The sequence below is a fragment of the Tachysurus vachellii genome, chromosome 12, assembly GCF_030014155.1.
Source record: "Tachysurus vachellii isolate PV-2020 chromosome 12, HZAU_Pvac_v1, whole genome shotgun sequence".
Lineage (NCBI taxonomy): Eukaryota > Metazoa > Chordata > Actinopteri > Siluriformes > Bagridae > Tachysurus > Tachysurus vachellii.
This window is the reverse complement of record NC_083471.1, coordinates 21,412,156-21,435,466: the sequence shown is the minus strand read 5'-3', so window position 1 is coordinate 21,435,466 and position 23,311 is coordinate 21,412,156. Positions and strand designations below refer to the sequence as shown.

Here is a 23,311-nt window from a genome sequence, read left to right as displayed (position 1 = left end):
GGCCTATTTGTAGTGCTAAGGCTCAGACCGATTGGTGTTCTGTACAAGTGTTTTCAGGTGTGTATGTAAGTGCCTATAATTGCCAGATGAGTTTTGCATTTTGAACAGAGTGTTTTCCCAATGATAACAGGTGATTTCTTTTTTGAAAAATGTGTCTAATGTAAGAAAACGTGTGTAGTGTTTCGCAATAAGTGTGCTACAGAATTGCAAACAAAGTGAAAAGTTGACAATGTGTTTCAGCTATGGTTACACTGTGTTTAAGCATATGCTACAAGAAATTTAGGTATTGAGGCTTTGGTCTAAGCATTCGGATTTAGTGTGCAAGCAATGGGCAAAAACTGTAAAACAATACTATTAATATAATTATATTAGAAAAATAATAACAATAAATCGAGTGAGTAATTAAGAGAACAAACTAACTAAATAGATACCTAAAATAAATACACAAATATACAAATGTAAAAACACACTCATAAAAAAAACAAGCAAAAACATGAAGAGGATCAATTATTCAAGAGAAAATTTCAATAATTTAGTAACCTATAGAGCTTTTTTTGAACCTCTGGTGCATCTGTGTGAATCATTAGTGATCCTGGAATATCTGTTTGAAGAAAGGAACTGGCCAAAATTGTTCTAATCCCAAACCTAACCCGATCTCCTGCATTTGTCTTGTGTTCATTTTCTGGTGTTGAGCATCTCTCCCGAAATACCTAAAGATTAAAGATAACCAATTTCTAATTTTCAATTATTACAGATGTTTGCATCACATCTGTAGTACCAAATTCTTGATAATTATGTAGCATACACTAAAGCAGTGTTTTTTAAACATAACCAAAAGTCTGGCTTATCGCATACCTCATATTTCATGAACTGAAAAGCTACTAACTTCCAAACCTGTGTCTTCTGAAAGCCCATATGGCTATATAAAATGCCTGTGTAACTGATTCTGTGTTCTCTGGTTTCCCAAAAATGCCATTAGGTGAATTGACTATTAGGGACACTAAATTAATGTGTTTTCATGGTGCTTTGTGTCGAACCCTTCCAGAGATCCACTATAAGCCTGAGTAGGATAAAGAGGTGAGTCAGTTGAATGAGTGAGGATATAATTCTCGACTGCAGGTTATATTGGAATGTGTTTGGTTTAATGAACCAGATTTTCAGCCTTGCATTTGATGCATTCAAAAAATTAGAAAGGACACCTTAGCCTTTTTTATTTTTATTTTTTTTTTTTTTATTGAAACCATGCCCAAGTACATGTGTAGGATTAGGTGCCAGTCATGTAAAGTTCCTCCTCCTTTAAAACAAAGAAAAAGGACCTGTCAGGCATAGGTCCTGAGCAATGTGCTATGGATTGTGTCATTGGCCTTGATCGTAATCAATTGCTGCATACATCAATATACTCATAAAATAGGTATCATCAACAATAACCGGCTTAACATAGTTATGATAGCCTTTCTAATTAATTATTTTAAAATGATAATAATAATAATGGGGGGCACGGAGGCTTAGTGGTTAGCTTAGTGGTATATATATATATCAAACATAGCATAAAAAAATTAATAGTAAGTAGTACTATTTCAAATAAACCATAATGTTAATGTGTCATGTTCCATTATTGGCTACAAGTGACTTTAGTTCTGTCCAGAAATGTCCATTTGATGATGAATTTTAAAAGGGAAAAAAGCAAAATATATGTGTTAAAAAAACTTATACAGTGTCCTTATGTATTTAGGATTCAAAGTGGAATCTCTCTCTCCACATGACCGAGTGTGAGGTGTGTGTGAGGTGTGTGTGTGTGCGTGTGTATGTGTGAGGGGTGTGTGAGTGTTAGGTGTGTGTATGAGGGGTGTGTGTGTGTGTGTGTGTGTGTGCGTGTGATGGGCGTGTGTGTGTGTGTGCGTGCGTGTGTGATGGGCGTGTGTGTGTGTGTGTGTGTGTGTGTGAGTGTGTGCGTGCGTGTGTGATGGGCGTGTGTGTGTGTGTGTGTGTGTGTGTGTGTGTGTGTGTGTGTGTGTGTGTGTGTGTGCCGCAGCATAAACTCCCATCCGACGTCATTTTCTCCCTTTCCCCCCCAGGAGTGCAGAAGCGGAAGAGCGCAGATCCACAGCCGAGGCCGTCTCACACAGGACAGCCCTTCGCCAAAATGGTACAGTTATTTTACTGCGGTAAACACGCACAGAGAATAGACTTTATATAGAACTTATAGTAGAACTTATAGAGAAATGCGTGCTGTTTAGCTGCGTCATGCTGATGGTTCACTGCTCCTAGTGTCTGCTCTATTTATTATTTTATTTATTCCAGTGATGCAATAACAACCTGTTAGGAAGCTGTTATATTATATTATATTATATTATATTAGAGAGAGAGAGAGAGAGAGAGAGAGAGAGAGAGAGAGAGAGAGAACTTATTTTGTTTTCTGCTGGATTTAATTGGCATTACACCCAATCCTGTGACGCAGATATATTTCTGGAGAAAACCTTTCTCTAGTTGTCTATAAACTCTTTTATTAATTTCGGGTCACATGCTGAATGTCTCCTTTCGGATTGATTGCGCTGTTATTTTTGTGATATGGCCTTCTAGCCACATTAAGCGGCATAACGTTACTTATCGGCGTTATAAATAACTGCGTACGCACTTCACTGCGGCGCGCGCATTCGAGTTTCATTTGCATAAAGGAGGAGGAATAGATGATGGGCTATCTTCATGAACGACTCGTTTAAATGAATCGATTCGTAAACATGAGGAACTAGAACATTGGGAATTGTTCAGAGGAGAGTCAAGGATAAGTATCCAGAGAGACTTACATTATATCATTTTTATACATCTTGAGGCTACTCACACATGATGCGCACTGTCTGTATATTATAATTTAAGCAGTAAACCTGAAATTCAGGGATGCAACACACCCACTTTATGTGGTGTCATTGATGGCCATGTTTATTTAAATCTATTTTCTACAATGTTATGCCCAAGATAATTTTTTAGAAAATAAACAGAACCTGACAAAGGGTCCAGAATATTTTAGAACTTTACATATTGGTTTTTAATATGGGGTCCACAAACCCCTAAGGATCAGTGCAACATAGGTTTTCAAACAGGTTTTAAACAGGTTTAGCATTTTTTGTTTTTTGTAATGTTCTAATTTAGAACCTCCTTTCATGAAGAATAACATGATGTTCGTTGGGCAATAAGCCTGTCCTACCTGTTTTATAATGTTCTACCTTGGTCTCATCGGATCATAATACATTTTGCAACATGGTTTGGCAAAATTTTTGGTGTGCTTGGATGTTTTTTGAATTGTTTATATTTTTTATAAAATATTTTATCTATGATGCAAAATATTTAAGAATACCAGACCTAATCTGCCCACTAAAGCATAAACAAAATAAGATATACCTGATATACATGATATACTAATTGATGCTTTTTTATATATTGGTTAATGACTTAACATTTTGCTTAAGATATTGCATTTAAGGTAATGTAAACCTATGAAATTTAACTATGCACGTTCTCCAACTTTTTTGTGGAAAACAGTTTTCCTTTCAATATCAAAAAAATATATTAATGTGATTTCTTTCTTTCAGGTGAACTTCACAGTAGACCAGATTCGTGAGATAATGGACAAAAAGTCCAACATTAGGAACATGTCCGTGATCGCTCACGTGGACCATGGCAAATCCACTCTCACCGACTCTCTAGTGTGCAAAGCAGGCATCATTGCCTCTGCACGAGCTGGTGAGACCAGGTTCACGGACACGAGGAAGGATGAACAGGAGAGGTGCATCACTATCAAGTCAACGTAGGTATTTATAGTGACTTCAAAATGTAGAGCATACAGTGAATTGACCACAACTCAATGTTATCTATTGACACTATATGAAAAAGGTCTCTTACCATGTATACAATATATCTACTGTTTTTACTTCTTCAGGAACTGATGAAGTATTGGCAACTGACAAATTGTTCACTAACAGCATACATGCAATAGTTAACATCCAAGTCATGAACAAGAGTAGTGCAAGCCTATATTTTAAAAGCCATTGTCTATTATCTTCCATGCAGAGCTATCTCTCTGTACTACGAGCTCAGCGACCTGGACTTGAGCTTCATCAAACAGTGCAAGGATGGATCTGGTTTTCTCATAAACTTGATCGACTCTCCAGGTCACGTGGACTTCTCATCCGAGGTGACGGCAGCTCTGAGAGTTACTGATGGGGCTCTCGTAGTAGTAGACTGTGTATCAGGTACGATGGTACTGGTCTTCAGCAGGTCAAATTGAAAAGATCATTCACAGATCTGACTCACAAAATCCCCTGAAAATGTACCTACTGTACAACATCTAGCACACTGATTTTTGTGTACTAGAAGCATGATTAACTGCAGTCAAGAGGAAATTGCTGGAATCTCAGTATAATTTAAGAATGTCAAAAATAACAGTCTCATAAAGAAAAATTGAAAAACATTTCCCTCCTAATGGAAAAAACCCAACATTTTGTGCTTGGTAGCTTCCATGTAACATAGTTTGAATGGTGAAGCAACAAAACCATCACATATTGTCCTTCTGGGATGATATTTCTTTAGATTTTAACTGCAATTATGTGTATTCTTCAGGTGTGTGTGTGCAGACCGAGACTGTATTAAGGCAGGCTATTGCCGAACGCATCAAACCTGTCTTGATGATGAACAAGATGGACCGTGCCTTGCTGGAGCTGCAGCTGGACCCGGATGAGCTTTTCCAGACCTTCCAGCGCATTGTAGAGAATGTCAATGTCATCATCTCCACTTATGGTGAAGGAGAACATGGACCAATGGGCAACATTATGGTAAAAAGCCAGTTTAATCTGGATTTAGGCATTTCTTACTCTACTCAAGCTTCCCTAAGTTCTTATTTGTCTTCTGGTGTCTTTTTCATGTCCATCTACTACTCTTTGGGAAGAATCATTTGGATTTGGAATGACACTATATGAATGAGTCTTTTTTTCAAAATTCCAGGTAGATCCTGTTGTTGGTACCGTTGGATTCGGTTCAGGCCTCCATGGCTGGGCTTTTACCTTAAAGCAGTTTGCTGAGATGTATGTAGCCAAATTTGCTGTCAAAGGCGAAAAGAAAAAAGATGTCTTACCTGAGGAGCGCTGCAAAAAGGTGGAGGAAATGATGAAGAAGCTCTGGGGAGACAAGTAAGTGGAGCGAAAATTTCTGTACTGTTCTTTTTTAAATTTAGATAGTAGAAAGGGTCAGATTATCCAAAAGGAATTGAGATGTTATGTTAGAAGTAATATTCTGTAGCAAATGTGTAAAAATAAATGTAGAAAGGGTTATTATCCAGTGTGAGGATTTTGAATACATTTAACATACTGTTTTTGATTGTTTAGGTATTTTGATCCTTCCTGTGGAAAATTTAGCAAAACAGCAACCAATGCAGATGGGAAAAAACTCCCACGCACTTTCTGCCAACTTGTGCTGGATCCAATTTTTAAGGTGCACATTAATGAAACAATCACAAAATTACACTGTAAAGTAGCTTTAGGAGCTTTAACCTGATCAGTTGAACAACTTGATTTTTAAAAAATACATTAATAATAAAATACTGATTACCTCTAAATATATCTGGACACTGTGACGCTTTTGGTTTCAGCTTTATCTCTTAGACAAACTGATATAAAATTGTAATATAAGAGACAGTAATTTTTAGAGACAGACAAAAATACCCATGGTTCTATTTTGATGACAGAAGAAACAGTGCTACAAATGGTATTTAAAGTTCAAATCGAATCTAATTCATGTGTTATAAATATTGTTTGGAAAGGTGTTTGATGCCATCATGAACTTTAAAAAGGAGGAGACCCAGAAATTGATTGAAAAGCTGAACATTAAGCTTGATACTGAAGATAAGGAGAAAGAAGGGAAACCTCTGCTTAAGGTGAGATCAATTATGAACACTTCTCTAATAATATGAATATTTTGAATATTTTGCACCCTTTGACACTTTTCCATTGTAACTTTGAACAAATGTTTTAAACTCATGGTACCTTAAGTATGTACCCTAGTGAGCCAGCATTAATGTATTCAATGAGATTTAAGCACTTATGTACGTCGCTCTGGATAAGGGCGTCTGCCAAAAGCTGTAAATGTAAATGTATAGGTATGATTTCAGTGTGCTTTTCTGCCATGTACAGGCTGTGATGCGCCGCTGGTTGCCTGCAGGTGATGCTTTGCTTCAGATGATTACCATCCATCTACCTTCACCGGTCACGGCCCAGAGATATCGCTGCGAGCTGCTGTACGAAGGCCCATTAGATGATGAATCAGCCATGGGTAAGTAGAAATTCACTATGATAACAAATATAAAGATGTAAACTCTCGGAGATAATTGACAACCAACTGTTTTTTTCTACCATGAACTTCTTAGGTATCAAGAACTGTGATCCTAAAGCTCCACTGATGATGTATGTCTCCAAAATGGTACCAACTACTGACAAGGGAAGATTCTATGCTTTTGGTCGCGTTTTCTCTGGTGTTGTTTCTACAGGCCAGAAAGTGCGCATCATGGGCCCAAACTATACCCCAGGAAAGAAGGAAGACTTGTACTTGAAACCCATTCAGAGGTTTGTTTCCAGGTTATATATCAAATTATCCACCCAAAGAAACCCCAGACTTTTGGCTCCCAATTGGTGCAATAGAAAAGCGTTTGGCCCATCATTGAGATCGTCAGTTTAAATTCTGATGATCTGTGGCCTGTAGTATAGGGTCTAAAATTGGTGCTCTCTGGGTGGGAGAAATTGCATGCTTTCTTCTTATTCCAGAATTATAGACATTTTGCTTTGAAGCTGTCGTATAGCATGAGCAGCAGTTTACAAAAAAAACTTTCAAAAGCACTCCCAAGGTGGCAGCTATATGATGTGAAGATCTGGCTGGTATGAGCAGAATGAGAAGATGAGGTGAGAAAAATCTTCAAAAAACAGACTATAACCAGTGATCTTTTTGACTGCAGAACCATCCTGATGATGGGCCGATATGTTGAGCCCATTGAAGAAGTGCCATGCGGAAACATTGTTGGGCTGGTTGGAGTTGATCAGTATTTGGTGAAGACTGGTACCATTACCACGAATGAGCAAGCTCACAACATGCGAGTGATGAAGTTCAGCGTTAGTCCGGTTGTAAGAGTTGCTGTGGAGGCCAAGAATCCAGCTGACCTTCCAAAGCTGGTAGAAGGTCTTAAACGTCTGGCCAAGTCTGACCCTATGGTTCAGGTAAGTTCTGAGAGGATGTAAAGTTGAGACTGGTAGTCAGAGATTATAATTAGGCCACGTCATTATGTGGGGTGGATTGAAGACTTTTGCCCTGTTGGTCACAGTTGATTAGGCCTTTTTTAACCGCATTCAACTGTCAGATTAGAAGAGTTTAAAAAGTCTCCAACCTCCTAGAGAGGTAGATATTATATTATATGTGAAATATTCTTGAAACAAAAACTGTTACAGTACTATACCTTATTTTTCTTTATTTCTTCCAGTGTATCATTGAAGAGTCTGGTGAGCATATTGTGGCTGGTGCAGGAGAGCTACATCTGGAAATCTGCCTAAAAGACCTTGAGGAAGATCATGCCTGTATCCCCCTGAAGGTAATGTGACAAGAATGCAAATAATTTACAAACTAATTACTACAAACTAATTACTACTAGGGATGTGTTATGTCATGGCTTTACATTTATACCACCTCCATACATTAATCTTAAAGCTCACCACCATTAGATTTATCTGTAGCACCAATGTACTTTCATATCAGATAATGTTAATTGACTTTTGGGTGTCAATTATTCCTTCCAGAAATCAGATCCAGTGGTGTCATATCGTGAGACAGTAAGCGACGATTCTGATCAAGTATGCTTGTCCAAATCTCCTAACAAGCATAACCGTCTGTACATGAAGGCTCGTCCCTTCCCAGACGGCTTGGCTGAGGATGTTGACAAGGGAGATGTGGCAGCTAGGCAAGAACTTAAATTGAGAGCTCGCTACCTTGCTGAAAAGTACGAGTGGGAGGTCACAGAGGCCCGTAAGATATGGTGCTTTGGACCAGATGGTACCGGACCCAACATTCTGGTGGACGTAACGAAGGGGGTACAATATCTGAATGAGATCAAGGATAGTGTGGTGGCTGGTTTTCAGTGGGCAACCAAGGAGGTGAGTAAGAAACAGAAACATCTGCAGATGATATGGAGAGGGATTCAAAGCAAAGAAATTGTGCCAGTGCTATTTGTATAGTATAGTATTGTAAGGTATGGTATAGTATAGTATAGTATAATATAGTATAGTATAGTATGGTATGGTATGGTATGGTATAGTGTAGTGTAGTATAATATAGAATAGTATGGTATGGTATGGTTTAGTGTAGTGTAGTATAGTATAGTATGGTATGGTGTAGTATAGTATGGTATGGTATAGTGTAGTGTAGTATAGTGTAGTATACTATAGTATAGTATGGTATAGTGTAGTGTAGTGTAGTATAGTATAGTATAGTTTGGTATGGTGTATAGTATAGTATAGTATAGTATAGTATGGTATAGTGTAGTGTAGTATAGTATAGTATAGTATAGTTTGGTATGGTGTATTGTATAGTATAGTATAGTATGGTATGGTATGGTATAGTGTAGTGTAGTGTAGTATAGTATAGTATAGTGTAGTAAACAATCAGATAATACTTCACATTTAATAAAGTTAATACAATATTAAAACATGCATTTGCTTCTATTAATTTAGGGGGCACTTTGCGAGGAGAACATGAGAGCAACGCGATTTGACATCCATGATGTCACCCTACATGCTGACGCGATACACAGAGGAGGTGGCCAGATCATCCCTACAGCCCGTAGAGTCCTGTACGCCTCAGTGTTGACCGCACAACCACGACTAATGGAGCCCATTTACCTGGTGGAGATTCAGGTAAATTGAACATGTTGTGTGATAATATTCAATAATGGCTGATACCAAGATCTCTTATTTAACTATTACTAATAATTTTAACAATCACTAATTTTTGTGAAATCACATCCTTGAAAGGGTTTAACAATCTTTCAGCAGATTTTAATTATTTTTGTGTATTTTGTAAAATAAAAAAAAGAAATAGCTAGTGTATAAACATTTAATACCATCATTTTTTTCTCCAGTGTTGTATGGTGTTAAGGGCATGGTTGCCAAGTCTTTTAAAAGTCTTGTGGAAAAGTATAGAAAACATGCAAATTCCCTAATTTATTCTTAAAATAGGTATTATAACAGCCTCAAATTTTATGTACAGTATAAAAATATTAATGGAAATGAGTAGTCACAAATCATGCATAGATTAATGCACAGATGTAATTAAGATTGTACGTAAAAAGACCACACACCAAGATCAATTTGCCATAGGATTATCTTCGATTATCAATTACAATTTGTCACAATAAACATTTTAATAAAGCATCTGTTAGAAACAATATGTTTTAACGTTCAAACCGTCTGTCACAACGATTTCACTCTGTCACTCTTTAAAGATTATTTTACTTGGCAGTGAATGACCAGTAATCATGAGACACACTACTTAGTGATGAACCCACTTTACACACAAACAATTAGTAAGATCCGTTTCAGTTTTTACTGGTGAAAAAATACTCAAACATTTGCTCATCCATGTTTACTGTAGTGTCCAGAGCAAGTTGTCGGTGGTATTTACGGTGTCCTGAACAGGAAAAGAGGCCACGTCTTTGAAGAGTCTCAAGTAGCAGGAACACCTATATTTGTTGTGAAGGCGTATCTTCCTGTAAATGAATCATTTGGTAAGTCTATCTTCAAAATACATATACTGTACATCTACTTTTAAGATGTGCTACAACATAAATGAAATATCACGTACATTTTTTTAATGGGTTTGTACAGTGTAAACACCTCACTTGATAACCTTTTATTTTACAATATCATGGTTGATTCATCTGCAGGTTTCACAGCAGATCTGAGGTCTAATACAGGTGGCCAGGCCTTCCCTCAGTGCATATTTGACCACTGGCAAATCCTTCCAGGAGACCCATATGATGCAAACAGCAGGCCTGCGCAGATCATAGCTGAGACCCGCAAGCGCAAAGGCCTGAAGGAGGGCATCCCAGCTTTAGACAACTTCCTGGACAAACTGTAATTTCTCTCAGACTAAACTCCAAATGGGCATTTAGTGATTTGATAGCCACTGTACTTTCAGTGTTGCATATCTACAAGCCTATATGGAAGTATATGGAAACATACATTTACATTAAAATGAATAAAAGCATTGATTCAGATTTCCACACTGTCAATGTTCACAGCAAATAAAATCTAAGCACCTTAACACTGTCTAAAGTGTCTGTGTAACATAAATAAATAAAGAAATAAATCACACAGCCTTGCAGGTATTCAGATAGACTTCATTTACTGCCTTTTGCTGCATATGTTTAAATGGCACAATTTGGGTCAAAAATAAGCATTTGGAGTACAATCATTTAAAATCGATACATATCATAAATAACTATATGGAATTGCACCTATCTGTTCTCTTCATCGACACCATCCAAGACTCACAGGACTTAAGTACTAGTATCAGTTACTATAATCTTTAATACAATAACCATGTAAGCAGTCATTTAAATAATCAATAAATCTTGTAAAAAACAAAAAGTGAACTAGGCATAAAAATGAAATAAAAGGGGGGTAACCGCATAAAGGGCTGTGGAGAGCAAAGCTAAACCTTCAAACGCTTCTATGGCTTACAGGATAAAATTGTGTCAGTTTGGGATGTTAACATACTTTAGAACGAGATTAATTCAGAGATCAATACATTTCTATTAAAAGACAATCCTGAATATTATCAAACCAACAGGTATTTAATGCTTTCCCAACATTGTAATCTATCTTTTTTGTTCAGTCTTGAAAATTCTTGTGGATGAATTGTTTTCAATGACACTGAGACAAAATCTTGGACAGTGAAGACCTGCATTATACTCAGTATCTCCTTGACATCTGAATGGGGAGAATCTTAAACATTTACAAGTAGACAAATAACTTGTTACAGTTGTGCTTAATGTACAGTACCTAAAAGGTTTTAGTTTTGTGATTCACTGGTGATTTTCCCAAATCTCTTAACTTTAATGGGGTAAGATTCCCAGCTTCTAAAGGCAGTGAAATGTTCTTGATATTTTGGTAGATATCCACATCTACAGCACATACAAGCAAATCTCAGTGTGCTTTAGATTTTTTTTTTTAAGCTACACCTGGGAGAACTAATCATTTAAATGAATCACGTAAAAGAACTTTAAAATACATAAAATAGTAGCACTAAAAATTCTGCCCATTTTCTTAGTGTTGATATTGGCACGCTCTCGCTTGTTTGACTAAAAGCTGACCAATAATGTCAAGCTACAATGCAGTGCCCTAAAAAAGTGATCATGTGCTTTATTACATATTTGAAAGCAGACATAATTTAATCTGTTAGAAGACACGGGACCTGTCAACATTGCTGTTGTTTTCTATAAAAGAGTGATAGCATGTAGCCATCATTTAAAGTGAATTATACATTTAATCCAAGTGACTTAATAAACGGCAGACGATACCAGGACTAGCTAGTACATTGGAACTGGTGCTGCATCATCTTACTGAAAGCTAAATTCAGAAAAACCCAAATCAAATCAACAGAAAAAAGTTTGTAAATTTGAAATTTGGTGACACGTGTTACAAAGTTTAACCCAACCTGGAAAACTGTTTCACAGTGTACCCCCTCTGGGCATTGAGCCTGTTTTGACTAGTCGACTTTCGGGTCAATGCACTGATGTGAAACCAGCGTCTGCATCACTGTTTAAAAAAATATGCAAATGTTTGATATACAAAACAGCAAAACATTAGAGAGGTTTCACAAGGGGGAAGAAAAAACACACACACATACACAAAAATACATTGCATCATGGCTTGATTATGTCTCCACCAACCTGTATGGCCCAAAATAAATGAATCTAAAAATACAGGTACTAACTGCAGCATGAAATTGTGACCCATTACACATACATTATGCAATAAAACAGCTTCATTTAAACATATACTGATTTGCATGTTATACCACTCAATACAAAAATTATGTACACTCCTGATTTTTTTTTTTTTCAAATATAAAGGTCATTGTTGAGGTTTTGCGGTGATTATTCAAAAATGTGTGGTTTAAATAGTAAAAAGAGGAAAAGTTCACATACAAATACACGCAGGTCCACAAACTAGTCCCATTGTGTCTAAAAGTGTTCAGTCCGGCTGCTCAATGTTTTTTTTGTTGAGTTCTCCCAGGCAAGAAGGCAATGGGTGTCAGTCAGTAAAATTAATTCCTCAGAAACGGAAAAAAGACACATTGCTGGGTTTCTGAAAACCGTTAAATGGAACCAACTTTGTTATCCACGTGCATATCAGCTACCATATTAGTAAATAATATTTAACTGCAATTAATGTCCATTTTAGAAGTCTGTGGCAGTTTGTTTGATGATTGGGGAGACTTGAAACCATGACTCAGTCTAGTGAGATGATATCTGAAAGAGTTGAGGATCCTCCGGTGATGACTCCCGTTTCGTGGCTGGAGCTTCCTCGATGTGAAGTTGAATCGTATTGGACAGATGAGGCCATGAGGCTGGAGCTGCTGGTGCCACTCTGAATGCTGCTGGACAGATTCTCCAGGAACACAGGGGTCCGGTAATGCTAAAACAGAACAGCAAGAAAGTTAGAATTAATGTTTCTGTCTAATCCTGAGATTGTAGTTCCTATAAAAGGAGAAAAAAATACATTATTTAAAAAAAAAAAAAAAAAAAATTATATATATATATATATATATATATATATATATATATATATATATATACACTTAGGCCTCTAAACTATATAACTAATTTAATAAAAACAGCTCTATTTAATGTACTGACAGATTTGAAACACATACCTGAGAATCTGCTTGAAGTAGCGAAAATAAGTCGAGACCTGTCCAACAAAAAGAGCCGTAGTGAGCCAACGGTTTATAATACATTTATACACAAATATATACTGTAGGTGATCACAAAGACAATAGTATACCTTGCATATCGGTGGGAATTGTGGACAGCGTTGAATGGTGGAATGGAACTGCATAGTCTGCAATGGAGGAAGTTAAATAAGAAGTGTCCAGTGGCTGGATATTTGGCACTCGTACTGTTGATGGCTGATAAGACAAAACCCTGAGAAAAGAAGAAAAAGAAATAGCCATCCTCTTCCTGCTTAATAATATTATGATGCAAGCAGGAGTGATTCAACAGTCAAACAGAGAGATTCTCAATTCCCTGAACCGGCCTTGTCTTAAACTCAAAACTTTAATCCCTCAACAAAACTTTTAAACATTTAAGCAATATGAGCAAGACTCACTCTCTCGTTAGTGAAAACTATCACTAACCCTTTGCTGCTATGCACCTCCTCGGGTTTGGACATGTAGACACAGCGCTTTTTCAGGGGAGGGTCGGGATCTGATTCTTCATCTGATGAGCTTTCAAGTGTCAGGTCGATCACATCAGCTTTTTTCGTACTGCTGGGCTCTGAGTGAGGAACCACTGCGCTCAGACGCACAGGGGCAGTGCCTGAAAAATAAAAGAGACATAACACAACAATAACAACAATAAGATCAGACGATTAACAATACTGTTTGCTCTTTATGTATTTATCAAGTCATTTTCACTACTCATTTTCACTACTCATTTTCACTACTACTTCATCTCCTGAGTCGGTTTCTTGACTTTCCCCTTGATGATCATCAACTATTGTATAAAAAAAAATCCTGCTTGACTCAGTGATACATATCATGTATAAACAGATTCAATAAGATATATAATTTCATGTGATCTCTGCCAGCCAGACAAACAAGATTAACTAGAAAATAAATGTTTATATCTACCTTCAAATTACAATAATTACCATGAAACAATTGCTTCATAATACAAAAAAAAAAAAAAAAAATAGAGATTGTTGAAGAACTTGTTTTGTGGTTAAATAAAGTCTGGAAAACCAGGTGAACTAGATGCTCATTTCTGAAGGAACTTACACTCAATTTTGGGTAAACATGGAGAGGATACTTTCAACGTCTCCTTCTTTGGTCTCATTGGGCACCAGGTCCCGTCCTCTTGGAACTTGATTTCGTCGACATCAGTGCAGTCATTTAATATTTCCATAAAGAGCCTAATAAAGAATGCATGGGTTAAATAGTAAAACAAGCTGAAACGATCTTAAGTGAGCTGTAATCTTTGTGTGGCCAGGTATTTACCCATCTATGATCAGACTCTCATATGCAGCTTTCTTGTCACATACGGGGCAGATCCAGGTGGGCTTCTTCTCATTCATCTGCAGGTATAGTGCAGCGTCGAAACACTGGAGATGTGAGCAGGTCACTGCTCGACAGGGCACAGTGAGCCGCATTTTTCCCAGCTAAGTGAAACCAAAATATATTTAGAAAAGAGCCAGCCTGGGTAAAGAGGTAAGACACTATTAATCCTACTTTAAACATTTTACAGACGTACTGGGCACATGAGAGAGACACGCAAGCTGGTCGTGGCTATTTCACTATCCGGGTCTGCAGTGAGCTTTTCTTTTACTGACACAGAGAAGAAAATATTTATCATCATCATCATCATCATCATCAATAATTCTATCATATTAACCAATAATCACACAACCACAATAGAACTCTGTTTAAACACGGCAATGGTCGTAATCCAAACTAGTTTTTTTTTTTAAAGGTTCATATTTTTTTTAAAACAAAAACTTTCTGATAGAAAAGCGGATCTTACTGAGTGCTCTTGAGTGGTCAGGGTTTCTGATTCCTTTCATTCGTAATCTCTGTAGTAACAATGGTGATGTCAGCTGCCTTACCAAATACACAGACATGGAGTATGTCTAGAATATAATGAAAGGTATTTTAGAAAAACAGTAAGAATTTCATTGATCTAATGAGAACAGTGCTGAAGGTGACAGGGGAAACTTACCTTTCCGATTTCAGGTGCCCAAGTGACCGCTATCTGATTGGGGACGGCAGATGATAATCTGACCAGAGAGGTGATGTTCAAGGGTCTGCCTGGTCTCTTCTGCTCTACCCCATTCTTAGGAGGTGGCGCATAACCCTGGTACAAAAATAAGCACCTCATAAATACGTACACAAATTACATAATGCCGTGTCACACTCAGAGCATTATAGTACAAAACTATTGCATATTAAAAGATCATACAGTCAAATAATATATTGAAAATCTCAACCATGTAACTACTCACCGGCAGAGGAAAGAGCTTCCCATTGACTTTGATGCAAAGACTATTGGGATAGTTGTCCTCTTGAGGGCAGCTTGTCTCTGAAAGGCAGAACCTGACAACAAACACAAACAGTGACTCCACTACCCCTTTATAAATTTATTTAGAAATAGTAACAATGAGTGAAATTATACCCGACAGCTTACCGAAGTTGTATTTGAACCATATAATCTCTTCTGCCACCAGGAAGAAAATCCCTTTTGACAAGTATTAAAAGAGAATGAAAACACAGTGTATAAAAATCAAGACAAAAGATTTATTCAAATCAGGTCCTTACCGTGAAATGCAAACTTCTCGCACTTGTTGTGGGGTCAAGGCAAAAATAAAGTATTTTTCTTGATGAAATCTCTGAACAGTGCTGGCCCCTGCATTGATAAGATAAAATAATAAATAAAACAACTTCAATAAAAGTTTTTTTAACCATGAACTTAAAGGGTTTTACAGTGAAATGTCTTTCACCTACATAAAAAAATGCAATAGTCATTAAAAAAAAAAAAAAAACTCATTCTTAGCAAATACAAAGTCCAGGCATATTGTAGCTGAAAAACATTTACATATGTTGATGAGCTATGCAAAATATGCCCCAGTTCTTGAAATAAAACGAGCCAACCACAAATACCTAAACTGGATGGTTTGATCAAAACATCCAACACGTCATAAAATGGAAGGGACTTCATCTGGACGTCCGGGTGAACAGGAGGCATAAGCGGTGTCGGCTGCTGCATGTTCATCTTTTGTTTTGAGTCATGAAACACGGCTGGGTTAACAGGCACCACGTGTTGATCCGAGTCTGATGGACTATCCCCAAGAGAAAGGTCCGGACTCACAAGTGTAGAACTTTCTTCAGACTGTAAGTACGAATCTATGCTTGACTTTAGAGCAGACAATTCAGCAAGACTGTCTAAGGTCCTCGGGTATCTCCGGCGATAAAGGTCCTTGATTTTGAGCTGTACGGCACGGCTACAGTCACTCTTGAGCAAATACAAAGCCCTCAGCAGGAGTTCATGCTTGCGACCACTCTTGTTCCTTCCAGCAAAACCTAGCAATACCTGGAGCTCCGAGACACGGAAACTTGATATCATATTCTGGGAAACAAAACACAAAGCACATGCAAATCAATGTGACAAAGCCAGATGGTAAAAAGAGGAGAAAAGTCAGTTCCTCTTAACATGTCGGTGCAACCCCAAAGTCACCTGTACGGCTTCACAAATCTAAACCACTGATCAAAACAGTAACCTAGATTCATTCTAACTTTATTAAGTACATAACGATGATTCCTTCTGACAAAAAATAAATAAAAAATACAAACGTACGAGACAGACTTGAATTAAATCCAGACTCAATCTTAACCTGTGCTTCTGCAACAATATTTTAGAGAATCCTTAAATAAAAACAGCTCAACCAACCCTTCAGTTTATATCAACAACAGTTCATTTCACATAAATATATTAAGTTACATTAAAAGAAGAAGATATTTTTATTAAATAACTTTGTCACTGACGTATTCCAATAATTATACCGTTTAATCATACGGTAGTAATAGACATGAAATTGCCTTTAAACAGTAAAATATACAGGCTAAAAAAAGGGGAATGCTAATTTAATAACAATAATAATAACAACACCACTAGCATTGCTAGCTAGACACTGCACAAATTAGCTAGCAGCAGCTAACATTTGCATCGATTATGGTCTCTAATTATCTTCTAAAGTACCATGGATTAAAACACAAAAAAAATTATATATATAAAAATGTATTTATTATATAAAGACTTGGAAACATCTCTGAAGAAATACTGTTAGTTAGCTATCGAGCTAAAGGACAATGCTAATAGACAATAACAAAAGATTAACCACAACGTTCACGTACACCAAGGCTAAGTCGTATAGCTCTTTCAAAAATGTCTATTTAACGACATTAACTCATTGACACATTTCTCACACAATGCATAACTGAGAACCGAGCACTGATATTCCAAACGCAGACTGATAAAGACATGTAGCTGAAGCCCAAGCACCTTGATAGCTAGCGAAGCAGCTGGAAGCTAGCAGGCTAGACGGCTAGTGCTAGCAGTTTAGAACACGTCCGAGCTTCAGAGTGTCGACTCTCTGGCCTAAGACTCATAATGACGGTCTTTTGCCTGCAAAACTACGAGAACGACTCTTTTCTAAAGAAATAAAACGATAACGTCTAAAGCCTAGCAAAATAACTTTTTTTAAGACTCCGTCAAGTGCAAGCAGCGGCCAGCTATCATAACACTTTCGCCTACCCGTAACTCCTCAATATCCGCCATTTTCTGGCTGCCTTCATCCTGGCCAAGCGAGATGTTGACCCACGTGACCTGGTCAAGGTTGAGCTCCTTTAATGACCAGGTTCGAGTCACAAACTGCGCGTGACTACTTGGAGAAGTGCACTAAAGTAACAACGTCCACACCTTGCACCCTACATCCACACGTTAATTATGTTATATATGTTAAGTTTTTGTGACGTGATTAGTGACTTTCAGAGGTGGGAGTAAGCCACACATGTGCAAGTCACAAGTAAGTCTCAAATCAAGAATGTCAAGTCAAGTCGAGTCTTTTTTTAATATTTCTCAAGCAAGTCTCAAGTCTCAAATATGACTCGAGTCCCCCATCTCTGGTGATTTTCTCGCTAATTTGGTGGTTGGTGATGTATGCATTCATTATTACTGTAAGATAAAATATATTATTTAGCCAAAAGTATCCATCACACCACACCTATATATTCTTCTTACCCAAACTGTTATTACAAAGGGATGGCTAACCCCCTGAATTAGATTCCTAAAGCATGTTCCAGCATGACCAGGCCCTTGTGCACAAAGTGAGGGTTTAAAAACATGGTCTATCAATAAAAGTTGCCTCCACAAGTCCCCACAACATGCTCCCAAAAAAGTCTAGTGGAAAGCCTTCTCAGATGATATAGGAGCAAAGGTGGACTAAACCAGATTAAATCTGATTATTTAGAAAATTTCATGTTGATAGCATAAATGAAAATACTCTCTCACTCATTTTCTACTGCTTATCCGAACTACCTCGTGTTCTATCTCAGGCGTCATCGGGCATCAAGGCAGGATACACCCTGGATGGAGTGCCAACCCATCGCAGGGCACACACACACACTCTCATTCACTCACGCAATCACACACTACGGACAATGTTCCAGAGATGCCAATAAACCTACCATGCATGTCTTTGGACCGGGGGAGGAAACCGGAGTACCCGGAGGAAACCCCCGAGGCACGGGAAGAACATGCAAACTCCACACACACAAGGCGGAGGCGGGAATCGAACCCCCAACCCTGGAGGTGTGAGGCGAACGTACTCAAGCCACCGTGCCCCCCTAAATGAAAATACTATTCAAATAAAATAAAACTAAATAAATGTACATTCAAAATTAAAATGTTTTAAAATTTCATTCAAAATGTTCACATTTCCCCATGCAATATCTGTCAGAATTCTTTGCAAACACATGATTTGTCCAGCAGAGGGAAGTATAAGAGTGTGTATGAGACCCTACCAGCTTCTCTACTATTCCTTTGAAATTCAAATTAGCCTTCTTTAAAAGAGATGTCTAGTCAGTACAAAAAAATCATTTGCATGTTAATAAACCTCAATGCTTTTAAACCTAATAGCCAATTTAAAACAATTCACGATTAAGGAAATATTTACGCCTCAGACCTTGCATAAACAGACTGCTTCTCATATAAAACAAGAAATATAAACAAGAAATAAAACCACTTTTCTTGCAATATGTACAATATTGGTTACTCAAGAACTGGGCTTCTGTTTTTTGTTTTTTTTTTGCCCAACATGTTTATCAATTCACATCCTCTGTCTTTTTATCAGCACTCGGTCCAGCATTGTTTTTGTAATAATCAAAGGGCAAAATCCCTCATCCATCATCATGAACTTGAGAGGTTTGCTGGTGGTATTAGAAACAAGATCTCGACTTACCACACAGGTTACTACGAAGTCCAACTTGTACTTAAATGAGGTTTAATAATATTTTTCAGACAATTTTTTGCAATTATTAAAAAGTTATCAATTATTATCAAACAATAAAAATGTCTAAATCCAGTTGTAAAACAATGAGTTTAGTCTGTCCCACTTTACTGACTGAACTATATGAAATGAATGTCATCTGTTCCAAAATTTTATCCTCATTTCATATATTGTGATGTACAGGATGTTACACAAGATATTACACAGTTCTGTTACAATAGTCTTTACAACATGAGGATGCATTGTATGCACAAATCCTAAAAGACATATAATTACTAACTGCATTTTCTAACGGTAGAAAAAGATAATTAACAAGCAAAGGATTTTTGAATCTATGTAAATGGATTTCTAATATCGTGTCTGTCTTCTTTGCTGCATAAATAATTTAATGAGCAATATCTGTTCAACACAAGTACTATTTACAAACATATTACCCAGGTTTCAGCTCGGTTATTCGATCAAATCTTTAGTTGACATTCAGACAGTACCAAGTTATTATTATTATTATTATTATTATTATTATTATTATTATTATTATTATTATTATTAAGTCCTGACCATGTTAAAAAAACAGCTCAAATACATTTGAATTCTACCTGAGGTAGAAATATTACACGCTGAAAGTGAAACACATTCTTTTATCGAGGTTTTGATGAAAAACCAAAAAAGAATCGGTTAATTTCGGAAGAGATTCAGACTTTATATGAACTCATGGAACTCAAGCGTCTCATAATGCAGGCAACAACTGCAAGGCCCAAAAGCCATATAGTGATTTGTGGCATTTCTTTATTGAGGAAACCACAGATGCAAAAGATTGTGAATCCTTTTAAGGTTCAAAAGCATTAAAGTGCTGTAAAAAGTGTATTTTGTGTGTAGCGGTGATGGAAACATTATGTGTAGTGCATGTGTGCTTTTTCATTAATATCTGTAAGCTTTTTTTTTAAAGATAGAAAGTTGCAGTGTATTGTATTGCATTAATGTCGACTATTTATTCATAGATGTAATTTTACATTTTCCCTCAGTCTAAGAGAGAAATATGTCCTAAGAAAACATCAGCATTTGAAGAAAATTTCAAATGGTGATTTGACATGTTAGCAAATGTTGCATACTGTGGACAGTTTTTATGAAATTTTATGAAAACTACACAATGTAATATGGCCATGTGATCATATTTAATGTCACAGACACTCTATTTCAATACAACATTGGATAATATCTATATGTATACATTTCACAGAACTGACGATAAGTTGTAGGTAAGATGAGTAGATAAGATGTACTATAGCTATACATAAATTTAATTTCAATGCATTGCTAAAATGTAGCTTTATTATTTGGCCAGTCATTTTTTATCGCATATTCATATGTCATGTATATCACTTGAATTCTTCAGTTCCTCACTTCTGAGTGAGGGAAGTCTATATTTAAATACACCTGAATATCTTGTTTAAACACCAATCTGGTCAAACTGTAGGGCTATATACTTTATTGAAATTATAACCCTTCTAACACACAGTAATTCAGCGTGAACAGTAATTCACTGTAGTCATATTTTAATTACTTACATTAAACACATTATGTAAGTATGGTACTGCATCTCTGCTTTCAATAAAGTATTGATAAAGTTTTTTTAGTATATAAATGATGAAATGTCTTGTGTAGTGTAGTGCACTCAAATACTCAGATTTCCAGACCTAACAGTGAAAGTGTAAAAATTGACCTGTTCTCCTTTCTCAAGTTGGTACAATGATTGATAAGGGCACCCAGTATAACCATTTAAGCCCACAGCCTGGCTAAAGTGCCAATGGCATCTAATTACTGAACTCTCCCTACATGAAATATCTGTGAAAGAAACAGACGCACCTGAGGAATTGCCTGTATTAAACTTGCCTCCTGTTACTGGCAGCACTTTGACAGAAACAAGACCCCAATTATTGTTAGAATCAAAGCTGCTGCTGCTAAGCTCAGGAATGAGTGTGTAGAAACCCATGGACTTAAAGTGGCTTGTTAGGCCGCTTAGTGCTAACTCTGCTGGGACTCTGCCTGTCAACTACCTGTCTCTGCTGGCGTTGTTATTCGAACATAAAATCGAACGTGAAGTCGAATACAGTGGTTGCTGCATTGGGCATTTTTCTTCAGTATCAACAACAGCAAAGTGTTAGTGGTGATTTTGCAGTGTATATGTATATCTATTTCTTAGATATCTTTGGAAACCCGAAATAGGAATACAAAGAAATAATACACATATTAAAAGTTTAGAAACAATATTACTTAAAATTGATAGTCAAGTGGCAGAGTTTGGAAATCCTATGGCTGAAATAAATAAGAAACTTCAGAATAGTGTATACTGTACACATACTATAAAAGATTAAATAGGTTTATGGTATAATACTGTAAGTTGAATATTCTGGAGTTAGGGGAGTTTATTTTCTAACATAGTCTACAGCCTGTGTTTAAGCGTTCTCTAAAACGGTCTAATATTTTGTTCATGCGCTGGGGGTTTTGGAGCCTGATTCAACTCCCCCTGGGATTGTTTGGTCTACTTCTTACCCCTGCCCAGCTGCATTATCTTGAACTTTGCTGTGAGAACGGCAAAAGTGCCATTTTAATTTATTGAACAAATTTTTATGCTGTGAGGGATTTTCAGAGGAAACTGAGCTTGTTTGGAAGTGGTACCTCAGTGGATAAAATGTTGGATTGCTAATCAGAAGGTTGTGAGTTTGAATCCCAGGTCCACAAAGCAGTCTCTCCAGGCCCCTGATCAAGGATGGATAAATGTAAGTCTATCTGGATGAGGGTGTTTATTATTGATGTATTTGTTGATTTAAAAAAAAATATTGTCACCTGAATCTATTTTAGTGATTTAGATTTTTTTTAAACTATGAAAGGGTTATTATTTAAATAAAAGCTAGTTGGGAGTTACATTTTACTCTATATGTTAGTATAGACTTAATTTAACTTTGTTCAAGAGTGTATTCGACGGTCAGGCATGTACACTCAAATGAAGTTGGAATAAACTCACAAAGAGTTTATTACAAAGGCCAGAATTTGCTGTGTGTGAATTGTGCACTGCAATTCTTACTCCTTTTTTTTTTTTTTTACCATACCTGGTTAGAGACAGCACAATACAGACAATACAACACAGCATGTAGTCAAGTATAATAAGTCAAGAATCGAGTATCATACATGAAACCTCTATGAAATAACAGTCAATGCGCTGTATTACAATGAGAACCAGTATTTTTAACTGTGTGCGATATTTATGTTTAGCATCATAATAAGTACAATAATGTGTAGTGTAATGTGCAAAATGGAGCTGTATTACACAAGAGCATACATGTATTGCTGTAACAGTGCTGATTGTAAATGTATATGCATATATAGTATTAAGCACGGACAGTTTCACGGACAGTAATGGCTGTAATAACAGATCTTGTATTATTAATACTATTCAAATATTTACTTCTTCTTAAATACTTTGCTTGGGATTAATAAGATTTTGAGATGTTTGACAAAGTAACAGAGATTGAGAAGGAACAGAATAGTTAAAATGAAAGTAAACATGTTAATATTAACATTTCCGTTTTTTTATATACTATAATGTTAGAGCTGTACTTAAAATATCAGAGAGATAATGTCAGCAATAGTTTTTTATGTGTTATTTGACCTAGCTACTGTAAAGGTCATTTGTAAGTTAACATGCTATGTTGCTATGTTACATACTGTACTGTTTCAATATTTTCAATATATTAAGATTTTGGGTCTTAGAGCCATGAAAGTACATAGCCAGTGCATGACCAAGGTTTTTTATTTTTTTTATTTCATATCATAGCAAGTTTTGATACACCTTAATTAGTTAGAGGCGGACTATAGGCTGCTGATCAAACCAAAAATTATGTCGTGAAACCACATGCCTTTCTCATGTGGAAAAGCAGTGACCATGA

The 23,311-nt window shown here is 36.6% G+C and overlaps 2 protein-coding genes across 3 annotated transcripts; one reads left to right on the top strand and one right to left on the bottom strand.

Moving 5' to 3' along the window:
- Window positions 1-1,948: 1,948 nt before the first annotated feature.
- On the top strand, window positions 1,949-10,399 carry eef2l2 (eukaryotic translation elongation factor 2, like 2). Its single transcript, XM_060883934.1, has 15 exons — window positions 1,949-2,146; window positions 3,588-3,802; window positions 4,066-4,247; window positions 4,615-4,826; window positions 4,996-5,180; window positions 5,376-5,481; window positions 5,810-5,923; window positions 6,180-6,318; window positions 6,413-6,608; window positions 6,995-7,253; window positions 7,514-7,621; window positions 7,827-8,180; window positions 8,757-8,939; window positions 9,676-9,808; window positions 9,968-10,399. Exons 1-15 carry the CDS (start codon window positions 1,964-1,966, stop codon window positions 10,159-10,161), a joined length of 2,763 nt encoding a protein of 920 aa, XP_060739917.1. The 5' UTR covers window positions 1,949-1,963; the 3' UTR covers window positions 10,162-10,399.
- Window positions 10,400-10,402: 3 nt separating this feature from the next.
- pias2 (protein inhibitor of activated STAT, 2) lies at window positions 10,403-17,762 on the bottom strand. Of its 2 annotated transcripts, none has more exons than XM_060883935.1 (14): window positions 17,615-17,762; window positions 15,964-16,429; window positions 15,622-15,709; window positions 15,491-15,541; window positions 15,309-15,399; window positions 15,026-15,160; window positions 14,831-14,936; window positions 14,561-14,634; window positions 14,308-14,468; window positions 14,089-14,222; window positions 13,447-13,627; window positions 13,095-13,234; window positions 12,964-13,001; window positions 10,403-12,725 (listed from the first exon to the last, which is right to left on the bottom strand). In XM_060883935.1, the coding sequence occupies exons 1-14, from the start codon at window positions 17,636-17,638 to the stop codon at window positions 12,540-12,542; spliced, it is 1,875 nt and encodes a 624-aa protein (XP_060739918.1). In that variant the 5' UTR covers window positions 17,639-17,762; the 3' UTR covers window positions 10,403-12,539. The 2 variants fall into 2 exon arrangements, with proteins under 2 accessions (XP_060739918.1, XP_060739919.1); XM_060883936.1 differs by having other exon boundaries at window positions 17,363-17,665.
- Between the last annotated feature and the right edge of the window lie 5,549 nt (window positions 17,763-23,311).